The sequence below is a fragment of the Diadema antillarum genome, unplaced genomic scaffold, assembly GCF_040938485.1.
Source record: "Diadema antillarum isolate AM-2024a unplaced genomic scaffold, OU_Dant_1.0 seq00001321_RagTag, whole genome shotgun sequence".
NCBI lineage: Eukaryota > Metazoa > Echinodermata > Echinoidea > Diadematoida > Diadematidae > Diadema > Diadema antillarum.
In genome coordinates, this window is record NW_027272092.1 from 668,587 (window position 1) to 692,888 (window position 24,302).

Here is a 24,302-nt window from a genome sequence, read left to right on the forward strand (position 1 = left end):
TCCCAAAAAAAATGTTAGAAACCTGAAATTAGGTCTCAACCAAAACTATACGATCCCTTTAACCTGCTTAAAATAAAGTAGGGCCCTAATGAGAAAATATGAGATTTTTATCATAATTTCTGGAATATGTACCTTCATTTGTGCAACAATTAAAGTGAGATGTCAGTGGAAAATGTTTAATTTTCAAATCCATGAAATTCTTCCGCCGAATTATTGTAAATCAGTCGCAGGTTTTATTTTGCTCTGAGGATGGATTTTCTGCAAAACGTTTAAAAGAATATGAAAGCGTTATCAGTATATTCGTCGCGCCATTTTTATAGGCCAAGGTAGACGACTGGAATGATATACGCGCCATTTCGGGTATGTGACGCTTCTGCGTGGTGGCACCAATCCGGGCATGCTTTACAGGTGTGGCGCCATGAGGAGTGCACATCAATGATGCGCCGTAAAAGAACTTCGGCCATTGTGAGGGTCCATTTCTGAGGTGTTTGAAGTCCCGAGTGGGTATAGATACTAATGAAGTAGCAGTAGTAGTTCGTCGCCATATTTCCAATAGACAAGGTAAACTTAAAAAAACACAGCAACAGCAACAACAACAACAACAACAACTTACAACAACAACAACAACTTCATATTGGTTGCACTATTTAGAAACCTGTTACACCCCTCCCCCGGTCGCGTGTTTTTTTAGACGGCACACGGATTGGGGACCCTCAAAATCTATTGGGGACCCTATCCCTAAACCTAACCCTAATCCTAACCATAACCATCAAACCCTAACCCTAACCCTAACCCTAACCCTAACCCTAACCCCAACCCTAACCCTAACCCTAACCCTAACCAAAAACCCTAACCCAACGTTTTTCCCATAGGTTTAACACGCGCCATGCCCCAATCTGTGCCGTCTTTAAAAAAACGCCCCCCAGTCATCACCCACGTTAAGGCCCTTAAATTATGGTAATTACTATGATAGGCTGTATCCTATAGATCTCATCAGCAATTCTTGTGCTATTATGTTTCATCCATGATACTTTTAGTAAAAAGGGGTGGTTGATCATATTTCCCACAAGATTTGTTTTCAAATACTGTACGGTATAAGCGTGTATATATACACACATAAAGTGTACTAAATCTCGGGCTCATCCAACCGTGCCTTTGAGATTACATCACATGCCACGAATAGGGTTACACTGTCATCGTCATTCATGATAGAACGCATGTAAGCACAGCCTACGGTGAAGTACTGTACTGTATGACAACACATCGTTGTACACAGAGCTTGTACCGGATACAGCACAGAAAGCGCTGCGGAATCCGCTTGGTTGTGTATAACGATACAAGTACATAAAGTTGTCATCAAATTGACGATATTTGACCACCGCTACGCTATCAAAAGATGGTCTGATTGATAATTGATGGTAAGTGTACGGGAATTGAAGTTTGACATCATGTTGGGTCGTCCGACCGACTCCATTTACGGAATACAACCTGTATTACTAAGCTGTTTTGTATACTAATCATACAAGTGGTAGTCTAGTCTGTATCTTAGTACATGTTTCATACACTACACAATGCGTAATACATGTAGCTCTGTCTGTGTGTGAGTATATATTCGTGTATTACATAATATAGTGATCAATATAATGTTTCTATTTAGTATCCAGTTTTCATGTATGACAAGTGTATTGCTATGATGTCAAGTTTATATGTCAAGATATATGTAGGTCTCGTGTGCATTTACACAACCACAATGCAAAACAAATAGATACACGTCCATTAATTGGTTCATTTTCATGTTACACAGCTATGATAGCACTTGTCTTGTGCATGCATATATGCATCTCTTTCAAAATTAAACTCTTTGTTTGTTTATTTATGGCTTGTTTTTTAGCATCAGGTTAAGAATATTGGGAAGTGTTGTGGGCCTAATGTTTGAACAAAGTTTATTCTATATGCCCGTGGAGGCAATAATGTACATACAGTGTTGTTGTTGTTTTTTTTTTCTCTCTCTCTCTCTTTAATTTTGTTATTTAGTTCTTCTATGTTTAAAGATGACATGCGTTTCCTGTCTCATATCTTCACTGGACTGGTATGTAATTGTGTAGAAATCTACAAAGACCAGAGACAGATAAATGTATTAAGATATGATAGAGAAGTTCTGAAGTTTCTATACGCTCATTCAATTTGTTGTACCACACAGCCTGCGGCTACGTAGGCTTTCAGATCCGCCGGGCTGTCCATGGATGCTTCAAGTCTCACTCGCAAGCAGAAGGGGAGAGTGGGGAGAAGGCCGGAAGTCCACCAGACAGCAATGGCAGGTCTAACTGTATTCTAAGGGGCAATGACAATAAGGGTGAGTCTATTTACAGTGTAAATGCAGTTACTTGTACATACATCCTAATGAGAACAATACATAGTTTTGAAGTGCATTTTCCACTGAAGGCAAAGCGCTTGGCTTCCAAAGTATCAGAACTTTGCAACCCAGACAATATTCATACAATTTTATTTACAAATTGTACATGTGCAGTACATCAGTGCTTAAAAATGAATTAAATCTAATTTATGTACTTTTTTGCAGTGAAAATCATGGCAGAAATTTAATATTATGAATTATATTCCTTACCTGTATCACCCTCAAAAGAAAAGCAACACCCAAAACACATAATATGCCCTACATTCGATGTTAGTAGTTGTTGTTATTGTTTGTTCATTTTGGTTTATCCCTCCCCACCCCCTGAAACAACAACATGGCACCAGCATTAAAATGTAAATTGTTATTGTTTGTTGTGCTTTTTACCTATTGTTTTTGTGCTGTTTTTCTTTGAAACTGAAGGGCACAAATTTCCATATTCATTAGCTCTTTTGCATCAGAATCCACACATTTTGATCACAAGAAGTCCCACTAGTTAACAGTGACAACAGTTTTCAGCTACATGTATCTTTTTTTTAAGTGTAACTGCACTGTTTTTATTTTAAGTCATTACTATTTGTTTCTATTTTTTAGATGCAGGCACAAAGTATCAAGAGGCCAATGGCACAGCTGCAGAGGCGCCACCACCTTACAACTGGGGAGGTGGATGATCTTAATTCCACCCTTGGAGACTTGGAGACCTCAGAGGAAATTCTCATCTTGAGGTTTGAGTCATCAAGGGGTCCATAATTCAGTAAAATAGATTGTCCTTCCATGGAGATTGTAATCTTAAGTTTAAGTCATTTTTGGTTGCATGATTCAGTGAAATATATTTTGTTTGGCTGGAAATATTAATCTGAGATGTGTTCTTACAGATTTTCCTCAGTGTCAAGAATGGATGACCCTTTCTGGCACTTTTTGGTCAAAACATGCAAAAGATGAATCATAAATTGAATCAGCTATGTTTAGGGAGGGGTGGGTATCTTTAAGAGTTGAAAGAGAGTTTACATAATAAGTCAACATGGGCATAATAAAAATGAAAACTGTTACAATAACCATATCATCCACCCTTTTGACCCTGCTGTGCGAAGTGCCTATTGATATTATTACCTTTATAATAACATTCTCTTTGTATTCACACTCGCATGAGAACTTTTCATTTCTTTTCCAGACAAATGATGGCTTGAAGCTGAAACTAACCATTCCATGGTGAGAAGTTCAAGCTTGAGATGATTAATCTGTCCAGCAAATACTAGTTCTCTTGCTACTGTCGAATGCAAATGACAAACAGATTGATTATAATCATGTGATAAAGTGTATTCTGCTCATCGGTTGTACTGTGTTGTGTTTAATCTTTACATGAATACATTGTCTACATGTCAGTACAACATACGTACATACTACATTGTCACTACAGATCATGTATGTCAAAAGAAGACTGCTCAAAGATATTTTTACTGAAGAATGGCTGTATTCTTCTCTTGACTTTGTCACTTTGAATTAGTCATTAATTTTTTTAGAGTTACACACTGTATTATGTGTTGCAATGTCTTCAGCGTGCGCACCTTCACTGTCTGGATAGCTGTAACTAGCAGATTGGTGGTGGTCATATTTTTTTCTTTCTCAGGAATATCCTTAAGAGAAAACCTTGTTACATTCAAATTTTCAAATTTTGCATTCGTGCATGAATTGCATTTCTTAAAATGTGCATATATAATTAACTTACTTGTACATTAGTTCTGAAACAACTTTATCCATGTACTTGAACCATGTACCTACATATTATTGTAGCTCACATCTATCAAAATGGGGAAGTAACTACAGTACTCATTGGTTGGTGGCAATTTTTTTAATGTATTAGATTGCATCAAATTTTATGACACAATTAGCAATATCCATGCTAGCAGCGTTTTCGTAGTCTTTCAATAATTTCTCACATGCAAAGCCGGTGTTGCCTAAAAGTTACCAATTTATTTTATTGCGTATGTTTGTGTGGGCCCTAATGCATTTTCCTTTTACTTGTCTGTGCAGAGATATTAATTTAAGATTGTTATATTGATACAATGCTTGCATGTTGTACACTTTTCTATGCATCAGAAGAAATTAAATTGCTAAAAGATAGTTATGATTGACTTGATGTGGTCAGTTAAATGTGGTCATGTGGGTGTGCTGTTTTTACCACAATGCTTGATTGAAAAACAAAAATTAAATCCCAAATGAAGTAGAGTCTCCCATTTTTTTTTCACTTTTGTCTTATTGTCATCATATACTCGTATATGTCTTTGTAATTGTTTGTAACTGTTTTACCCATATACCCATCCTAGCAAGTTTCAAGAAAAATGCAAACAAAGCAAGACAAAAAAGACTTGCATTATGTCTGTTGTTTACAAGATGTATAATGTGTATGGTGACTACAATGTATTTATATCAGTGGACTTATTTTCATATTAATAAAATAAACATTGCACATATACTAGTGATGTTCAAGAGGTGTCCATAATCTAATTACATATACATTATACACTAAGTTCCTGGTTTCTGGTGTCTTTAAGTTGGGTCAACTACATTTTCCCCCTTTGTTGCATATCCTATTAGCATATATTAATTTCAATATCAGATTTGTATGTTTATTGTCAATCACAAGATATGAATTAAAGTTAACGTTCATAATGTGTGGTGCACTGTACTATTGTATATGTAGCATTGCTTTTTGTATGGGTCTTTCTTTGTTTCTTTGAACATTGTTGACAATTTCGGGGTTGCGCATTTGTCATTTTGTTTGTGTGTGTGTGTGTGTGTGTGTGTGTGTGTGTGTGTGTTTAACAACTTTGCAGAATTCCTTCAGGTAATTTGAGAAGTTTCATTTCGTAAGACTTGAATATGTTACATGTAGATTTGAAGAGAATGAGAAAGAGGTAGGAGAGATAAACCTATGGGGGATGAATGGTGCTGGAGAGGAACATATCGAGAGGATGGAAGTGATTGAGGTGGAGGAACGTGTCTCTTCATTAGTACACTGCAGCCAAATTGATTGATTGATTGATGGATTCTCTGTATGCCATTTTTTTTTTTCAAATACAGTACATCAACTTTCTGCAATTTCATTGACAGAGTACAAAATAACTGTAGTATAATTTCAACAATTATCATCATTTTCATCAATTAGACAATACATCTGTAATATAATTACATGAGTAATATCTTAATAATTTGCATACAGAACGATTGCCAAGAGGTAGAAAATACAGTCACCATGATAACTTTAATTGTCCGTCATCGAGAACATCGGTGGATGGACGGATTCAATGCAGTGCTCTCCCGTTACAACAAACACAGATATAACGAAATTCTTGATGGAGCAAAGTAAAAATTCAGATTCAGATTATCACTGTTTATCTTTATACATGTATGTATGCTTTACTGCTGTTCGGCTTTAACGATATTTCGTAATAACGAAAAAACTGCCGGTCCGAGGACTACGTTAGAACGAGAGTCGCCTGAACTGTACTTTTATACGGTAAAGTATTTGTATTAGCTATGAATGGAGTAAATGGGGTATACAGTACGTTTGTATAGATGAGTACAGCTGTAGGCCTACAGGTCTACCTATAAAAATGCACTTTGTACAGAGCCTAGATAAGAATTGCAATACAGCCATGTATATCCACCAGATAGTATCTTTGGAACAGTCTAAAATACACGTGACAAGGCTGATTGCGTTTCGGATTGTTCAAAAGTTAAGTAAGATTGATAATTTCACTGACGTCCGACCAAGTAATGTGCATTATTTATTTTATAACATGAATTCCCAGGGCAAATATCATCTCCAAGCTGACTGAACTGTACACAAACTATTGCAAGTTTTCAATCCGTTTGTAATGCACATCAGACACTAGAGCTTTGAATAATAATAATAATAATAATGATAATTATTATCATTATTATTATTATTATTATCATTATTATTATCATTATCATTATTATTATAACAAATTCTTATGTAGCGCATTTCAAACTTGAAAAGAATTTCTATGCGCTTATACTAACAAATTATACCATAATACAAAATATAACAAAAATTACAAAATACTAAGCACAATATATTAGAGTCGCCAGTACTACTGAGATAACTACATTAATGACTTCAAGTTTAACAATCATAGGCTACTTTGCATAGATAAATTTCGAGATTTTGTTTGAAATTGTCTGTTGGCATCTGACTTCTAGTGGGTCTGGCAGAGAATTCCATAAAGTAGGTGCGGCAAAAGAAAAAACCCTTTCCCCATAAGACTTTGTTCGCATGGTAGGTACAACAAGTAAGTTTCGAGCAGAGGATCGGAGACATCGAGGCTTGTATTGGGTTATGAGTTCTGCAATGTATAATAGTGCGGGGCTGTTCCATACAGTGCTTTGAAAGTGACGAGGAGAATCTTGTATTGGATGCGATACCTTTTAGGAAGCCAGTGCAGATCTTGAAGGATTGGGGTTATGTGTTCACGTTTCTTGGCAAGTGTAACAAGGCGGGCAGCGGAATTTTGAATTCTTTTAAGTTTGGAGACCTGTTTGTCCGGGAGACCAACGAGGAGACTGTTGCAACAGTCCAAGAATCTAGATTGATGAGACCAGGGCGTGGACCACTATTTCAGTAGTGGATTTACTGAGATGACAACGAATTTTCCCTATTTTGCTCAAAGCGAAGGATCCGCGACGGCAAATGTTGTTTATGTAATTGTTCATGTTGAGGTGACTGTCCAAAAGCACCCCAAGGTCACGGACAGATGAAGGAAAATTAACTCCAACTAAAGCGGTAGTAAGTACAGTATACACCGGTCATTAGCTCGTTATTAGCACCTGGTGAAAAATGGAGGCCTCGAGACAAAATCAAAGACTGGTCACATGATATCTCAGTCGATCATTAGTGATTACGATCACCATTTTGTAAGACTAGTGCACCCAAATGGTAGAGACAATTGTGTTTATTCGTGGAGTGCAGTGATTGTCTATATAGGCCCTATATTGTCAAGATAAGGATGGGAGCACTGGTCAAGTGAACTAAAGTTTAGAGGATAATCTTTATATCTGAACTCAAACAAAACCTCTATTCATATCCACTTTACACAAAAACGCACAGACAGAAGGACACACATATAGACAGGCACATTCGAAAGGTATACAGATTTTGTTAGCCAGAATGAATAAATACATATTATATCAATTCATACTCTGATTAACAACGATGCCAAAGATGTATGACTATATACTATAATCAATTAGATTGCAACACTTACATTAATGATACATAGCGTATTTAAGATGATCGACTGAATCCAGAGCATTTGGGCTACAAACTTGCTTCTGTCTTTTTTGTAGATAAAGGCGAATTTATCTAAGCAGGACAGATTACCTCACGCACATGCTTTTCCACACAAAACATAGAATTCATACCATAATAATCAATTGCGTCGTAGAATGTTTTAGGAGAAAGGACAAAGGTGCCATCTCAGGAGTGTTATAGTGTCGTGTATTGAAAGGTATGAAAAGCTAATCATGGGGCTTATCTCTCGGTAGACCAAATTTAAACATATAATGCAATAAGATATAAAACTAATCCTAGAGACAAATGCACTCTCGTTTGCATGGAGTGATATAGTGAGCAGAATGATAATATAAGCAGGAGTCCCAGGAGGCTGAATGATGCATATTAATAAGGAGTTATCTCCAGTTAATTCCAGTTTGGCTGGTGTTTAATCATCTGGTGAAATAATGAACATGGTCACAACTGAAGAAGACAATACTGAACAGAACTCCTTAATATGCTCCCAATCGGGATTGAAGTGGAGTATGAGGACATAGTTTCGTGTTCATTGATGAAAGACTGTCCACTCATTCATAAACCTCTTCAGTACGATTCTTCAAACTTCACCATAACCACGCAGGAATATCAGGATCGATAAACGTTTGTCACGTTGCCCTGAATATAACTACTCATTGGTCGGTGCCTAATTGTCGACGTACATGTATTATGACTGATTATAAGATCAATATGGAAAATAACTCTTCGACAAATTATTGTGAAATTATCCCCCAGTGATGCCATTGGCCAGTAATTGACTAAATCAATCATTATCTTGATTTTGTTCTCTCCCATCAATGGAAAGTAAGATGCGGATTTGCATTCACATTCAGGGATTTATGAAAGCAGCACAGCAAAGAGAACAATGAGAGACCAGAAGAGGAGTGAGGAGGACCGAACGAGAGGCGTGGCATGGCCGGTGGTGGGGTCCACTGGTGGAAGATTAGTAGGGGGCACGTAGTTTGGTAGCAAGGGGGCAACGTTGAGCCAGGTCGAGCGTCCGTCGAGCTCATCCAGTAGCTGTGTGATATAGGATGATGAAACATGATTATACTGTACATATCTCCTCATCCATGCATGATCAATGATCTCTTGAATATATCTTAATATGTCAAATTGCGTCAACCATAATTTATACTTTGACAAAAGTGTTCGGCGATATAATGTACTACTACTCTGCACGTTTATGTTTACGTCCCAATGTATTTTAATGAATGTGAAGTATATGGAATATGAACTGGTCGTTCTTTACCGAGCAGGCAAATTGCACCCAGTCTTCTTGTGTTGCATGGTATTTATCAGTTCTCATAGGTCAATAATTATCTACCTACGATTAATGTGTGTCTGAGCATGTCTCTCTTTATCATTTTTGTTAAAATTCTCGATGTATGTATATGTATGTATGATTTTTTATCTATTCATTTATGCATCTATTTATTTATCTATCTCTCTATCTATCTATCTATCTCTAGTTATCTATGCTGTTTTCTGCATGATAGCCCTTTCAGCTCACTCGGAACTGTTCTGCCAAGGTCCTTTATAAGCCACGACTTAAAGCTGATTGCCTTTATTATAGTGATTATGATTATGCATGACTGGAAATAAAGACTCACATAATTATCGCAGTGTCTCTGGCACTGCCCTATTTTACCTTCTGATTCTCGTAGCCATTTTGCGGCAGCGCGAATCTATATCCGGTGGGACATGCATCGGTGTTCGTGTCGTAGTTCCCGGTCGTGTCGCTCACCACCCAGTCATCAACATCGACCTCATGGCGGCAAGCAAAATTGACTTCCTGGTTGCAGTCATTTGGTCTGTACCATCGACCATCAGTGCCGCTGTAAGACATTATGCAATTCAGACAATATTCATAATGACGTCTGTACTCTTAATTGAGTCCATGAATTTCGTTAAAACCAATTCTCTGTAATAAGGTCCTTCTCTTCGTCTTCCTATGGGAAGATATAGGCAAAGACATTTACGATGTATCTTTGAAGGATATTTAATTCTTTTACACAAGTCATCTAAATCATTCGGAGAATAACGGGAGCAGGTTTTGATCAACGGAACATAACTGTTGGGTAGGCCATATAAAATCCAAACGTATACCGTACATCCAAATCTACCTCGAACACTGGACAAGCACCTCGAATTGGCCTATATAGGATTGAGAGCCCCGCTGAACTGGCGCATCCATGCATGCTTCTAATAATGTGTCCACCATTAAAATGTAAAAGAAAGAATCGTCAATGTCAATAAAGACATACATGTATCAAGAATTCTGTCTTATACCTGAGAAGGATACAGGAGGTTGCGTCAGTTACTGGGTTCGCCGGTTCTCCCCGGGCCCAGGTGTAGACTGCCGTCTCGAGGAACTGCGGCGTGATCATGTCCGCGCCAGGGTACTGTATACGGCACTTGACAAACTCGGTAAGGTCTTCCACGTATCCAGTTCTAGACGGGCCGTCCAGTAATTCGTTTTCGAATCTGTAGAAAGTTAAAGACACCGAAGTCACAGGCAGAGTTAATCTTGTAGAAAATATCAAACCGTTCGGACACTGGTGTAGCAACTGCCATACATTAATATTATTACAAATAAATAATATTATTACAAATCATACCACAAAAATATAATGTCTGTAGGTTACAGCTAGTGCGTTTCTTTTTAAAGAACAAATTGCATAAACCCTACAGGAATGTGTAAGGTTACGTAGTAATAGTTTGTAATTTACGATGTGTAATTTACGATGTATCTCCCACAAATCTGTTCCCATTCATTATTATTTTACTAGAAGAGTTGATTGCTTTTTACAACCGAGAATTAAGTTGGTAGAACGGAGAACGAAAAATAATTAAACAGTAATAGTTATGCAGGGGCGGATTCAGGGATTCTGTAAAGGGGGGCGCAACTAATATTTCTGGTGCCACTTCCGGGTTTCATTTCATTTTTGTTCTTTTCATTTGTTTTGTTTTTAACGAGAAATAAAGGGTGGGACGTGCGCCGGTTGCGCCCCTCCCCCCCCCCCCCCCCCCCCCCGTGGATCCGCCACTGTTATGGCATACAACTAGACACTTTTGACGGTTTATTAAAGTACTGAAAAATGAAAAGGGGTCTAATGTGTGTGCAACATACATAAAACCCTCCCCCTGTTTCTTCTTCAGCTCAGCATTTATTATATCCTATTTCGTACACTAGCGTATTACTCGACACGTGATCTGTCATTATTTCTATGCATATATTATAATTGAGGCGAATTACCGCTTTTTTATGACGAGAATCACAGTTAGTGATCAGGGTAACATGCTATATCTAAGGTAGATGATAAAATGTTATACTGTTGAATCTGCATAATACTTACATGTAGTGCGTGCTGTCACTGTAGAAGCGAAGGGCGTTTGTGTCATTTTTTCCACCACACGATGGATAGTCTGTAAACTTATGTAACCACATCAAGATAGAATGAAAGATAAGTTTTAAATAAAAGTGAGGAGTCATCACCGCAGACGTATACTTGTACTCTATATAGTGTCATCACTCGACAGATTTAGCGGTATAGTTTACATAATCATCTGGAGCGGAGAGATATTTTTTTTTTGACGTAAACAAAGATAATAAGTCATCATTTCAACTGAATGCCGGGGGAATTATGTCAACATGACTAATCGATTTGTAAAATTGTCTTATTTACAAAAATAAACCCTCAAACAACGCCAACTTAAAACGCCATATACATAATACATATTATAGTCGTCATCATCAGCTTGCATGTATATGAAGAGAGTTGGTGGGAAAGCTGTTTAATCGTTAGTCCGGATAACCTGAACCCGGGAACCTGTACTTATTGAATACACGGAGAAGTAGGGTCTACTTACGAATCTGCGTTGTTTGTCCAACCAAAATCCCGGATGGATGAATATGCCTTGGTGGAGGTAAAATTCATCAGACCCAGCAGTGGCTATCTGTGCTATGACCACGGTTTTACCATCCTATGATGTGAAGAAAAAAATACATACACGCAACGTATAACAAAATTGATAGTTAGAATGTGTTCACAAGGCCCTATAGTTGTCAATAATTGCCTGAGCCTTTTGTGATCTTTTTTTTTTTTCTTCCTCCTAATACTTGATAATTATATCCATAGATTCTGGACACAATCAATGTGAAGACAGGTTAATATGTAATACATTTATATATAAATCTACACGGGAGAGGAGTTTGCTGGCTTTCCGTCAAAATAGATAAATAGATAGATAAATCTTTATCGTTTTGCTTGCGTGAAATAAATCAAGAAAGAGTGGAATATGCCGAATAATTTCGGTAACATCATCAAGAGCCTATGATCTTCAAGATGGTAACAAGACGGCAAATATTGACGAACAAAAACAGAGAACTGCCTCCCCGTGTCGCGACTGTTTTGTATAATACATGTACTCACGGAGTTGCAAGTAGATTAAGTTAACGCAGTATTTGAATATAGATAAACGAATATGCTACGTTGGATTGGAGAAACATACAGTATTTTTTACATCAGACAAGACTTTAGATTTTTTTTTTCTTTTTCAAATCACAGAATTTCCTACCACCACTTCAAAAAGTAAAAGTTGAAAACTCGTGGAGGAGTTTGCATGACAATAAAACGACTTTTATAGCGGTGTTTACGATCTGAGGACAGTTTGGTGTCTTCTTTCCGGTCGTTTCGAGTACATCTTCTGACAGACAAATAGTATCCATCTCAGTAGCCTGGAAATTAGGTTTGTCAAAGTATGTGTGCTCTGTTTTAAACATCAATTTATTTTCCAAAGCAATGCGGTGTAGAAATGGTGGATGTTTAAGTACAGAAACAGATAGACATTCAGACAAAACACACAAACAAACAGAGGTTAACTGCCACACCCTTTTCATCGTCCTCAACGTAGGCCACTCCCCTCCGTAGGTATCCTGCAGGTCAGCAGGTGTCAAAACACGGTCGCCAAGATGACGCTCGAAAGGTCCGTTTACTGCGCTATCGTTGCCCTGGTCAAACTTTTCCTGCGTAAATCAGAGAACGTCGTTAGCGAACTTTGGATCTACGACGCGAACGCTAAGACAATGCTGCCCCCTGGATGGACTATGGAAACATACATTATACATACACGTATACATACAGTACACTATGGAAACAGCTGTCTGAATTTGGTGCAGAGCACCATTTTTTTTTCTTCTCCCTCCCCCCCCCCCCCCCCGTCTTAGCGTTCGCGTCGCAGATCCAGTCATAAAGCTCGCTAATATTACACGGAAGGCCGGGGACCTGCTGGGCACTGTTTTATGAGGAGTTAAAATTGATTATAAAGTTGATTTCAACTTTAAGTCTATGGCAGCCTGTGTGGTAAGGAAATTTAAAATCGATTTTATCTTTTGATAAAACGGGGCCCTGAGGGCCCTGTTTTATGAAGAGTTAAAATTGATTATATAGTTGATTTCAGCTGTAAGTCTATGACAGTCTGTGTGGTAAGGAAATGTAAAATCGATTTTATCTTTTGATAAAATGGGGCCATACTCTCGTTTTGTCAATACTGTGTATTCATTAGATGATTTGAACTTTCCCACGATATGTTACTCCTGAACAAATTATGTCAATTTACCAGGATTGGCATGAGTGTGATTTGCATAGATGTTCTCAACGTCAAATGTTTTTTTTTGTAACAATCATCCTTTCATTTTGCTGCGTGACGGAGACTTTGCCGAAAATAACAATCCCAATGTATACTCACTGCTCAAGTAAACCATTTGAAGGTTATTTATCTACCCACATCTTTACTACTGTAATTTGAAAGTGTATATTTAACTGAACATCTCTTTGATATCTATGCATTCATATATTTACCTTCTTTTTTTTACTTTCATGTGTGCATTATTGACATTTAAATCTGGCTGAAGTGCCGAAGGCAAAATGATTTAAAGTGCGTATAAAACTACAGAACCCATCTTGAAGGTTTATACACGTTTCAGCGTTTCTCAAGGAAATAACCTCCGCCACTTCATCGAATGACTTACATTCATATAGATGCGGACGATCTCGCCTTCATTTTGGTCCAACCACGCCCCTATTTCAGCCACAGGTTCTTCGAACCTCACGTGATCAGCGTTACACATCATTGCGATATCAGTCCCGAGGTGAGCAATACGCATCTTGGAATGGTATCGGAGGGAAAAGACAAATAGCAGCGTAGGGGTATGTTACCAAATTATCAATTTACTACACGAAACTATAATTAATCTTTGGTCGGGTGACTGACCTTTTTTTATGGGATGTCGTCCTTTTTTAATCCTTATTTTAAGCTATTTATGTGAGATTAAAAAAAAGAGATTGTTATGCATTATTCGCGTCCAACAACTTTTTTATGGTTATACCAAATTTACACAGCGTGCAACCATTAAAAGTTGTTGGACTCTATTAGTGCATTACAGTCTCTCTTTTTTTTTTTTCATTGTATGTGTTCTGGAATCAACACTTGGATTAAAATCCATGTAATAGATGATATACATTCCTTTTTACACCGTTCAAGGTTAGATGGGTGAAAATTTACAATTCAAATGAGCCACAGTTTGGTCGAATATAATATTTTGTCAATGTATTCTGGTTGCAGAGTTATCAATGTCCTCTAAATCATTAAAGGAAAGATGATCCTTAAACTGACAACATATTTTATTATTAAAATTAACCAAATTTTGGTTCGAGTTGGGTTTTTTTTTATCAACACTGAATAATCGGTGCTTATCTACGTCGATGAAAGGCAATTTGTCATATCTTACTAATGCTTTTTATCGCTAATTTGAATGAATTAAAGCAGTTCCACTGATTTCTCTTACATAGTTAATTCAAGTCAATTCAATTCAAATTTCATTTCAAATATCACAATTTTGTTCTCGATGCAAATTCAAGGAAAACAAAACGTACAATGTACTACAACCATATATAAACATAGTAATACATATAAAGCTATTGATTCAAAATAATTGTGTAAATTATTTGAAAAGAAATTTTACATAGGATGTAAAATAACATCATTTTATATTTGCGAATTCAGTGAGGACATCATATTAATGTGTATTGATCAAAATTGCCTCCGGACACGATGGGTTAAACTGACGTCTCTTGCTGTGCTTATGTATGCGCTATATGATGATTGCTCTCGCCGTGAGTTTCGTTTATTCAAATTCAATTCAATTCAATTCAATTCAATTCAATAATCTATTTATTTCCATCATCAAAAAAAGAGAGAACATGATTAAAAGCGATACAAGTTGTCGATTTGTCTTTCATTCGTCTCATAAGGGCAGTTTTTTTTTTCAAATACAATATAGAGTATATGCACGAATGATGTCATAAAAAAAGAAACAATGCACTTTGTCATGGCAACAACAAAAAAGTAAATAATCATACGATGGAAAACTGTTCCACTGAAAAGCCAAGCTTGTAAGACGTGGAACACTGGAAATATATATAACAACGGCAGCAACAATTTGTCATAGCAATGAAATGTATATGTGAAGAGGTTTTCTCATTACTGACGTAATGTTGATGTATTTCATTTTGTTTTGTTTCATGTCATGTCATTTTTCTATGTCCAAATGACACAAAATTATTGCAAAATAACAATGACTCACTCTCAGTAACACTGTATTACTCTCACTGCAAGATAATCAAAGGAGTATCTATTTCATATTCTAGTTTCTCCACATGATAGATGGCGCATGTGCATTCATTGCTTTTGAGGTATGTCCTTCTAGATGATGTTATAATACACGCAAGAAAAATAAATTTTGAGAGAAAAGAAAAAAATGATAGAAAAAGAGAATAAAGGCAGCAGAATAGAAAGTTATATACCATAATTAGAAATGATTTAAGTTTGTATGCATGTGGTTGAAATCAATAAACATCATATTAACAAAAAAGAAAAGAAAAAGATTATGTTATACACGAACCATGGCAGGGTATAACAACCAAGCGAAAAAAAGTGGAATAATTCCTCATTGCGTGTGAAGATATCATATCCAACGCAAAAGTTTATCAACGTAACGATTGCCAATGTTATCTGTTCAGATTTGAAATGCGGCTTTGAAATCTTCAAAAATAATATGCATGCTATTTCATATAATTTGTACATCAATAACTATAAGAAAGAACACACAGCGTGACACGAAAAACTTTATTATCAATGAGTAGATGTAAAGGTATTCCTCGCCATACCTCGCCTTCACAGTACCAGTTGTCTAGTTCTATCCCTCTGATGCCCATATTCAGAAGATCAGTCAGGCTGAACTCCTGATTGGCTATCGTTATGCAGGGGGCGGTGCCGTATGGTGGAGGCCATTGACACGTGTCGTTCGCTATAAAGAAATGGTTTTACGGTGTTACGGAAAGGCGTGAGCTGAGGTTAGATGGGGTTAGAAGACGATTGTCAATGTACACAATTTGACACATTAATATGGCACATCAGCAGGCTCGTAAATAAGATTTTTAATGCGGGGTTCAGAATGAGGAAAAAGTGGACAAGAAAAAAAAAACAGGCTCCCTCTTGCTCGTTTCTTGTGCCACTTCCGGGTTTCATCGGCTCACAAGCAAAAAAAGAAAAAGCAAAAAAAGCAAAAAGCTTCAGCGCAATTTTCTGGTGCCACTACAAGCCACCTTTCATTTGTTTTTTTCAAACGGGGGGGGGGGGGGGGGGGGTCCGCAACTCATTTTTTTCTCCTTAGTTTTTTTTTTTTTTCATTTTGGGGTTGCTAGCAAACGGGGAGCCCCCTAGCAGTTGCCTAGTTACGGGCCTGCATCAATTTGAATAAGATGCGAACTTGTAGAATGAGGGGAGGAAACGGAAAATGAAGAGGGAAACAATATACTATATGTGCCGAGGTTTAAAATAGATAAATAAATGAATAGATAGATAATATAGATAGATAGATAGATAGATAGATAGATAGATAGATAGATAGATGAATAAATAAATGAATGAATAAATAGAAAAGGTGTTAGGACCGTTTCACATGATCACGCTTAAACTGATGGGGAAGTCTTTGTTTTCAGAACGCAACACAATGCCATAACCACCAGCGCAGAAGCTGCCGGTTTCAAGATTCCTTAGCAAAATTTTTGTCAAAGAGAAATGTTGGTGCATTACTCAATACATGTTATCATTTACATTAATTGAGAGAGATCAAATAGGGTTCGCTGCAGCAGTTTCACTATTAAACTAAGCCTGACAATTAGGCGTATACTAAATCTTCGTTTTTACAAAATGGTTGATTCTAAATTCTACCGTGAGATCTCAAATCTAATTACAGCTAACCCCGTGGGTCATCAGATATTCACTGTGAACTCGGGGTTCAGGTTCAGGCATCTTTATCTGTTAATCTAAAATGCACTCCCATGTAGGCCCACCCACAGTATCATGCTGTTGCCCTTATTTGTTGATGGTCAAGGCATGGTAGGCTGTATCTGCTCCAAATTACAGTTTTGTTTACAGACTTCAATAAAATTGGTTTGCATGAACTCTTGTTTCAAATCATATCGTGCCATTTTTTTGTCATTGATTTATAGTCACATATTGTGCTGATAGTGGCAAATGCATAGTTACCCCCACTTATATTATCACGTGCGATATAATAACCGACTCACTTGCAGGCCCTCAAAATTTCCGTTAAATTGTATCTGAAGGTGGCATTTCCATAATATAGCTTCTGGATTAGTTTGTGTCAATTTTCAGTCGTGTATGTATTTAGAGAGAGAACTAAAAGGTCTTATAGGATTTATATCTGTTTCTTTGCTTAATGTACTTAGGGCGTCAACAGTATAATATACTTAATCATCTAAGTGAATGAGGAAAGTGGGAGTACCTGATAATACAAGATAATACAAGCCAGCAGGGATTATTAAGCATTGAACTCTTCTAACAGGAGCCGACATCTTGCACGCAGCCGTCGTTTTGCTGTTTGGATAAACGTTGACAACTACCCTATTATCTACTGAATATCTTCTTGAGTAAGAATTTGGTCTTAAGTAAGAAAAATGTTCAGTTTAAATATAGCAAAAAAAAATAGTTTATCAAAACTTGCTCATAACTTCTGTTTCAGTATTTGAAAACGACTGACAGCTGCCTTTATGGAAAATGAAGCTACCTATATACAGACACAGCATAGACTGTGAATCCCACACTATCGTGATCTTCTTCGAAAAGGAGAAATATTCATTTTATCGCTCTTATGTATCAAAGTGTACTTGTCACAACCTTCTGGAGCAATAAATTTCCACGATATGCAATTTTATGCACAATCCGAGAAAGAAATATTTCCTCATCAACTCTCAAGCTTGTTCAACCTTTTCCTCTTACTATAAGCTTATATGCAACAATAACATTGATACATATGGATCAGAATCGGGTTTTAACAGAAGTTTCCCCAAACAGCATCTAGCCAATGAAGGAACTGCAGCTTCTCATTAAAGAAGCATCTATAATGAATAAGAATAGATTGAATTAGATATTTGAGGCTTTTCCCTTTCAAATGACCTTTAAAATTCCTTTCAAATGCGTGAATGAAATTGATTTGAAATTAATCCCATAAAGCTCTTGAATTTCAATCAGAAACATTGTACTTTCCTTCCATCTCGTATGGCTCAATTACGACAATAAACAACTGCGTTTATAGATCTGCCTGAAGGAATTCCGAAAATACTGTATCCCGGGAAAACAAATATAATTATCCACTATAATACACAATCAAAACAGTATATTGTTTATACTTTACCTCCGTAAAGCACCCCGTACACTCTCGTGTTGTAAGAGTTGTGAGCCTGTAAGCACAAATTGAAAAGAAATATTAATCGTGCTAAAAACAAGCGAACAAACAATCAAACAGAAAACATAAAAAATTATCTTTTCTGAAATACAAAATCTAATCAATTAAAAATAAAAAAACTACTGCACAGTCTGCCTTTCCCCTCCAAGAAACTAATATTATATTTTCTCTTGTTTGCAATAAAGCCATTTTAGAGTTGAGAATACTTCATGCTAATAGAATGAAATAGAAGCGTTAAGTTTCAAGATTTTCGCAATTATCACGAGACGTGCACTTCAGCAATACAGACCGCGAACTTTTTCACACATAAAATCATGAAAATTGAATAGACTGATATCATATTCTGACATAGCAGCATACACTGTTGGACCTCTCGGAAGACCAGTACGACCATGAAGGCCGAGCTGAGCAGGGCAATCCATCCGTTTATCTTCAGTTGTCATTATATTCCAGTTGTATTGTATCATTGTTACTTTGTGATTTGAAGGTGAATAAATGAATAAATAAATAAACAAACAAACAAACAGTATATATAAGTAAAAAATCAATGATTCGCAATGATGAAACAATCACCAATTTGACCATGGCAATATATACATACATGTAGTATAATATATATACATATAGCCAACTATAAGCCAGTCATGACAGCATCCTAATGATTGTGTTGCTAACTCCCATATAATTTAATCAAAATCAAGGTCCATATAGCTAGGAGCGTTGACTGTTATGTAGAGCATTTTGGCACATACGTATTAACCTGAGCCCTTCAACTACGTCACTGCGTATCAGAATTCCATTTACAATCAAATACGTCATTAACACTATATCAAATGAAATGAACACATCAAGTCTCATCACCATTGGAACAAAAACTTACATCAAGCAGTTGAACGAGATGGAACGGCGTGTCAAGCTGTAGATTTAAATGAGAAAATGCCTTTTCTGTCGTAATACAGTTCAATCACGTCTGTTTTTTTTTGTTTTGTTTTACAGAATAAGTGAGAAGAAAGACATTCAATTCAATTCCTGAACAATTATATGAAATCTTCAAAAGAAACATGATTTAGAAAAAAAATAGTAACCAGCTGCAACATTTCATTACATTACATTTCATTTTATTCATTCGTCTATTATAAAAATACATAGATATAAATAGAGAAGGGAAATGAGTCGGAAGAGATTTTTAAGATTTTTATCGGTAGAAACTACAACAACAACAATAACAAAGTTTAACAAACAAATACTTACTACTTATAGGTGCCACACGTTCATTACTGAAACTTCTTCACCCGGGCACAAAGTGAATACATTTATCTTTCTTTGTTTGATTTGTTTGTTTGATAGATACTTTATTTTCTGCAAATCAATTAAGCTACATAATCATGAACATGTAGGAAATATACAAAGTAAATTTGACACAGAGTCGTTTGACTTGCATAAACAACGTTATAAAAGGAAATTAATGATATAACATACAGTATGCATGTCTATGCAGCAGGGATTACAATAACAATTGTAGTTAAGAAGCGATTATGCAGAGGGCCGCCATTATAAGAATTGCTTGAAAAGATGGCCGGCCCGAGGAAAAGGTAGGGACGTAATAGATTGTAATAATACAAATTCTGCTGCGAAGATAGCAGGAGAAAGTAATCTCTGATGTGTGATGGTGGTGAATGTGCGTGCAGGTGCTTGAAAGTGCACAAGGGCAGAATCTGATAGGCTGGAATTTAAAATAATAAAATTGGTTTATTGTGTGTTTTTTAATGTTTTGTTGTCTTTTGTACAGGGGCGATTGAAAAGATTATAAAAGACAATGGCAAAAGAAAAGGGGAATTTATTACGTAGTTCTGTAAATAAAGTCAGAATTGCATATTTACAACACGGTATACGCGCATTATATGCCTTTACAAATACGATCAACCCATTGCGCAGTCCTAACCTTTGGTCGAAGTTTATCAGTAAAGGTGTTGCCATATCGTCAGCTTTGTCAAAGTTTTCTATACACCTAATAATATGTACAAAAGGGACCATTCATCCGTGCCATAATAAGGAGTACAAAGTTGAATTCAACCAACCCAATAGTTATGACCAGAAAGGATTTTTTACAAACTGTTAGTCCGAACGAAATCGAACAAAATCAGTGAGAGATGGATTAAGCGAGAGAGAAGGGGGAGGGGGGGGGGGGAGAGAGTTAAAAAAAAAGATTTCCAGTACAGAGTTTGTTTCCATGGTTACCTGAACGTCCATCTGAGTCTTCAAAGTTTCCTGCAGCCATGGGTCTACCTCCACTGTGCCTTGTAGGCAGTGCCCGAAGTCATCACACTGTGCGCAGTTAGTGCAATATGTTTAGAAATATCATAAACGTGGTTAGAAGAATTTGGCAGTAAGCTGATGATGATGGAAGCGAAATGAACAATATCATGACAATGAAAGAAGCAACTGCGACAATAATGGTAATTGTTTCTAATCTTATGCATATCAGAAATGGTATTACAATTATATTCCGTAGTCCTTCCTTCCCCTCAAGTACGTCCAGCATATTGTATTTTATGCAAGTTGTCATTTTCTACTCAAATCAAATGTGATTGTTAAATTTTGTGTACGAGATTTTAAAACGAAAGCAATGTTACATTTCAATGCAAACTAACTTGGTAACTGGTAAATTGATTTCTGTATAGACATTAATAGCACTTCGACACACCAGTCGTGACTTCTGTACAGCAACAGGGCTGTGTGTTTAGTTATTATCACACATGCTCAGACACACAGTTGCACAACATCACGTCATATAAAAATCACTCGCAGGCAGGTGTTGTTAGCTTTACTCGTTTTTGAGTCCAATGTACAGAATGGTGACGAATGATTTCTATTTTGTACACTATGTCGTTTGTCTTATTCGATTTGCGAAATGAACAAGATCACGTTAACGTTTTGGTTTACTTGTAATCTTTAATTCGTTTAGAAATGATGTTATTTTTCACTGTTCTTGTATTCATTGGAACTAAAAGGGGAAAACAAACAAACGAACAAACAAACTGTTCTGAGAATTTCCGTGACTTACAGTACAGACAACTTCAGCACTGACCCCTGTGCAATTAGCGGCGGAAACAGAGTGTAATCCATGTAAAATCTAGTCAGAAAAAGACAAACAAACAAACAAAGAGAATATATAGAAAGCAACCCAGCAAACACATGACGTTTTCATAATGTTTCCTCAATTTCATTTATTTTTTTTTTTATTTTTTTATTTTCTAGGTTCCGTACGTCTTCTTCTAAAACGGACACTTTTAAAACGTACATTATAACGTTAAAGTTTTTACTTAGCATTTACCGCAAAGCACAGGTTTTGGGGGAAAACGTTATTGAAAGGTACTTTTTTAACGTTCATTTGAAACGTATCAGATACGTCGAAAACCTTCCACAAGAAGACGTTCTGAAAACGTTTTGACAAAACGTTCAAAAAACGAACTTGGAACGTTTCAAGAACGTTCAGAAAACGTCCGATTGTTAGATAGGAAGGAAGCAGATTGAAAGAGAGTTACTGGGTCTATAGAATTCGGGAAGGATTGACATATAGGATTAAATGCATTGCGATAAGAATTCGTCATATCAAGGAAGTTGTTCCGTTTACAGGGGCTGTAAATGTACTTAATCTTGTAAACAGCAATGAACTCTCTATGAATAATGTTTATGCTCACATCAGTTTGGACTATTTCTTTGCTACATTTTGTGTTGATATTCTTGAGAAATAAAGACACAGAACAAGCAAGAAAGTAATCAAAGTTATTAAAAAAAGACTCTCGGCAACTGTTGGAACCATCATCGTTGTCATACGAGGGTGTATTCGAGCCTCTGCCGAACATCTCTCTTTTAAACATTTCCGTTTCTTCCAAAAATAATGGGTATTAGTCGTGATTTTCATCGTGCAGAGGTTTTTAACAGACCTTTAAAGCTTTTGAATACCTAGTGATTAGAGAGTTGAAAAACTGAAGGAAAATGCATGATCAGTGGGTTTCACAAGGGTGGACAAACAAGACGGTAATAAACTTCTAAACTCCTTATCAAGACAAGACAGCGCTTCAAATCAAATATAGAGAAACGTGAATGATTAACAAAGCTAAATGCCACATCTGTAATCAAAAGGTTAGCAACTTTGTTTTATGAGTTTCAAATAATAGGACATAAAGTCATTTAAGCGCATTTTGACCAATTTTCTCTATTTGTAATGCAATAAAGCTAATTGTATACCATGCACTTGCACCCCTTCATCACGTCACACAATGTAAACTTCGTATGTAATTACACTTTCCACAGGGACGAAAGGTCATAGATTGGAACCCGATTAGCATTGTGTAAGTATAGACAAGCAAAACGTTTCCCTTTAATGAGTTCACGAGTCCGTGTCAATGTGGTCATGATTATGCTGCATTATAGTGAGTAAACGTATACCTGTATACAAGTCTCGTTTCCAGTGCAAATGAGAGTCATTTTAGTGGGGAAAACATATTCGTTGTGGTAAATGGGCCTAGGGCAATATTACCCCCCTGGGCAATTACCCCGGACCCTTCCCTTGGCCCTAATCCTAATCCTTATCCTGAACCTAATCCTAACCCTAACCCAAACTCCTAACCCTAAACCTTACCCTAACCCTAATATTTACTCTAACCTTGCCACTAACCAGTGTTTAGCCGGGGGTAATTGCCCTCTGGGGGGTAATTGCCCGGATACAGTGGTAAATCCCTCGACGAAGGGACACAACATACACATAGTCCATACTAGTAATTATTGATATGTGACATTAAATGCTATCGTCTTCAGTATTACATATAATCAATAAAAAGGACATTTTGGAGGGGAAGAAACACTTTATTTTCATTACACTCTGCGAGGGATCATCTCTACAAGTAATGCTTCAAAAATGACGGCAGCTAAGAAGCTGCCTCTCTCCTCCGCTCTCTTTTTGCCAAATTTAACTGAAAGGCAGATAAACATTGCCTAATATTACAGTGCATGTTTGGGGGGCATTTTTAGTGAGCCAAAAGTGGTTTACACATCACTCCCTCTTGCCTGCAATCATTAGAGCGCCACGGTGTTAGACTCTGATTGATAATCCAGTTTCCACTGTGATCCTGACATTTAGACAACTTTCAAGCACATGCAAAAGTACGTGCTTATCCATGTATACTTCTATCTTATACAACATTATTTTATGGAGTTATGAACAAATTTGTATATTTCACGTGTGGGTCGCATAGTGTGTCTACGAATTTTTTTTATGAAAAGTCGCTGAATCGACGTAAATCAAGTGTTTATATAATTGAGCAGGAACACTTTTGTCCTTTTTCTATTTAAAAGAACGGGAATGTTTCCTCAGTGTGTGTGTGTGTTTGTGTGTGATTGTAAGTCTATGATGATAAAGCGATTTCTGTACACAACCCGAGTAAAAAGATCAGGCGAATGCTGAAAATTTGCACGCATGGTTTTATGCACTGAATTTATGGCCTCTTCCGTCCAAACCACTGGGCCATATTTATTTTGAAGACGATATTGTTATCAGCTGAATTTTGCCATCTAAAATATTTGACCGAAGAATCGCCCCTGTGAAAAATGGAACCAGTTAGTGCTATTGATATACGGTATTTCAATGGTGCATAATGCACTCGAAGGCTGAGCTCAACATTCAGATTCTCATATATACTCTC

The 24,302-nt window shown here is 36.7% G+C and overlaps 1 protein-coding gene and 1 long non-coding RNA gene across 2 annotated transcripts; one reads left to right on the forward strand and one right to left on the reverse strand.

The window, feature by feature from the left end:
- Positions 1-1,278: 1,278 nt before the first annotated feature.
- Positions 1,279-3,669, forward strand: LOC139708228 (uncharacterized). The gene is made up of 3 exons (XR_011709330.1): positions 1,279-1,418; positions 2,201-2,353; positions 3,005-3,669. It is a non-coding gene; the product is annotated as an uncharacterized lncRNA (long non-coding RNA).
- Positions 3,670-8,600: 4,931 nt separating this feature from the next.
- Positions 8,601-23,088, reverse strand: LOC139708236 (uncharacterized protein MT2135-like). Its single transcript, XM_071620206.1, has 13 exons — positions 23,050-23,088; positions 21,662-21,730; positions 20,836-20,922; positions 19,478-19,513; positions 18,547-18,592; positions 15,995-16,134; positions 13,798-13,932; positions 12,658-12,792; positions 11,637-11,750; positions 11,123-11,199; positions 10,056-10,250; positions 9,415-9,601; positions 8,601-8,783 (listed from the first exon to the last, which is right to left on the reverse strand). Exons 1-13 carry the CDS (start codon positions 23,086-23,088, stop codon positions 8,601-8,603), a joined length of 1,443 nt encoding a protein of 480 aa, XP_071476307.1.
- Between the last annotated feature and the right edge of the window lie 1,214 nt (positions 23,089-24,302).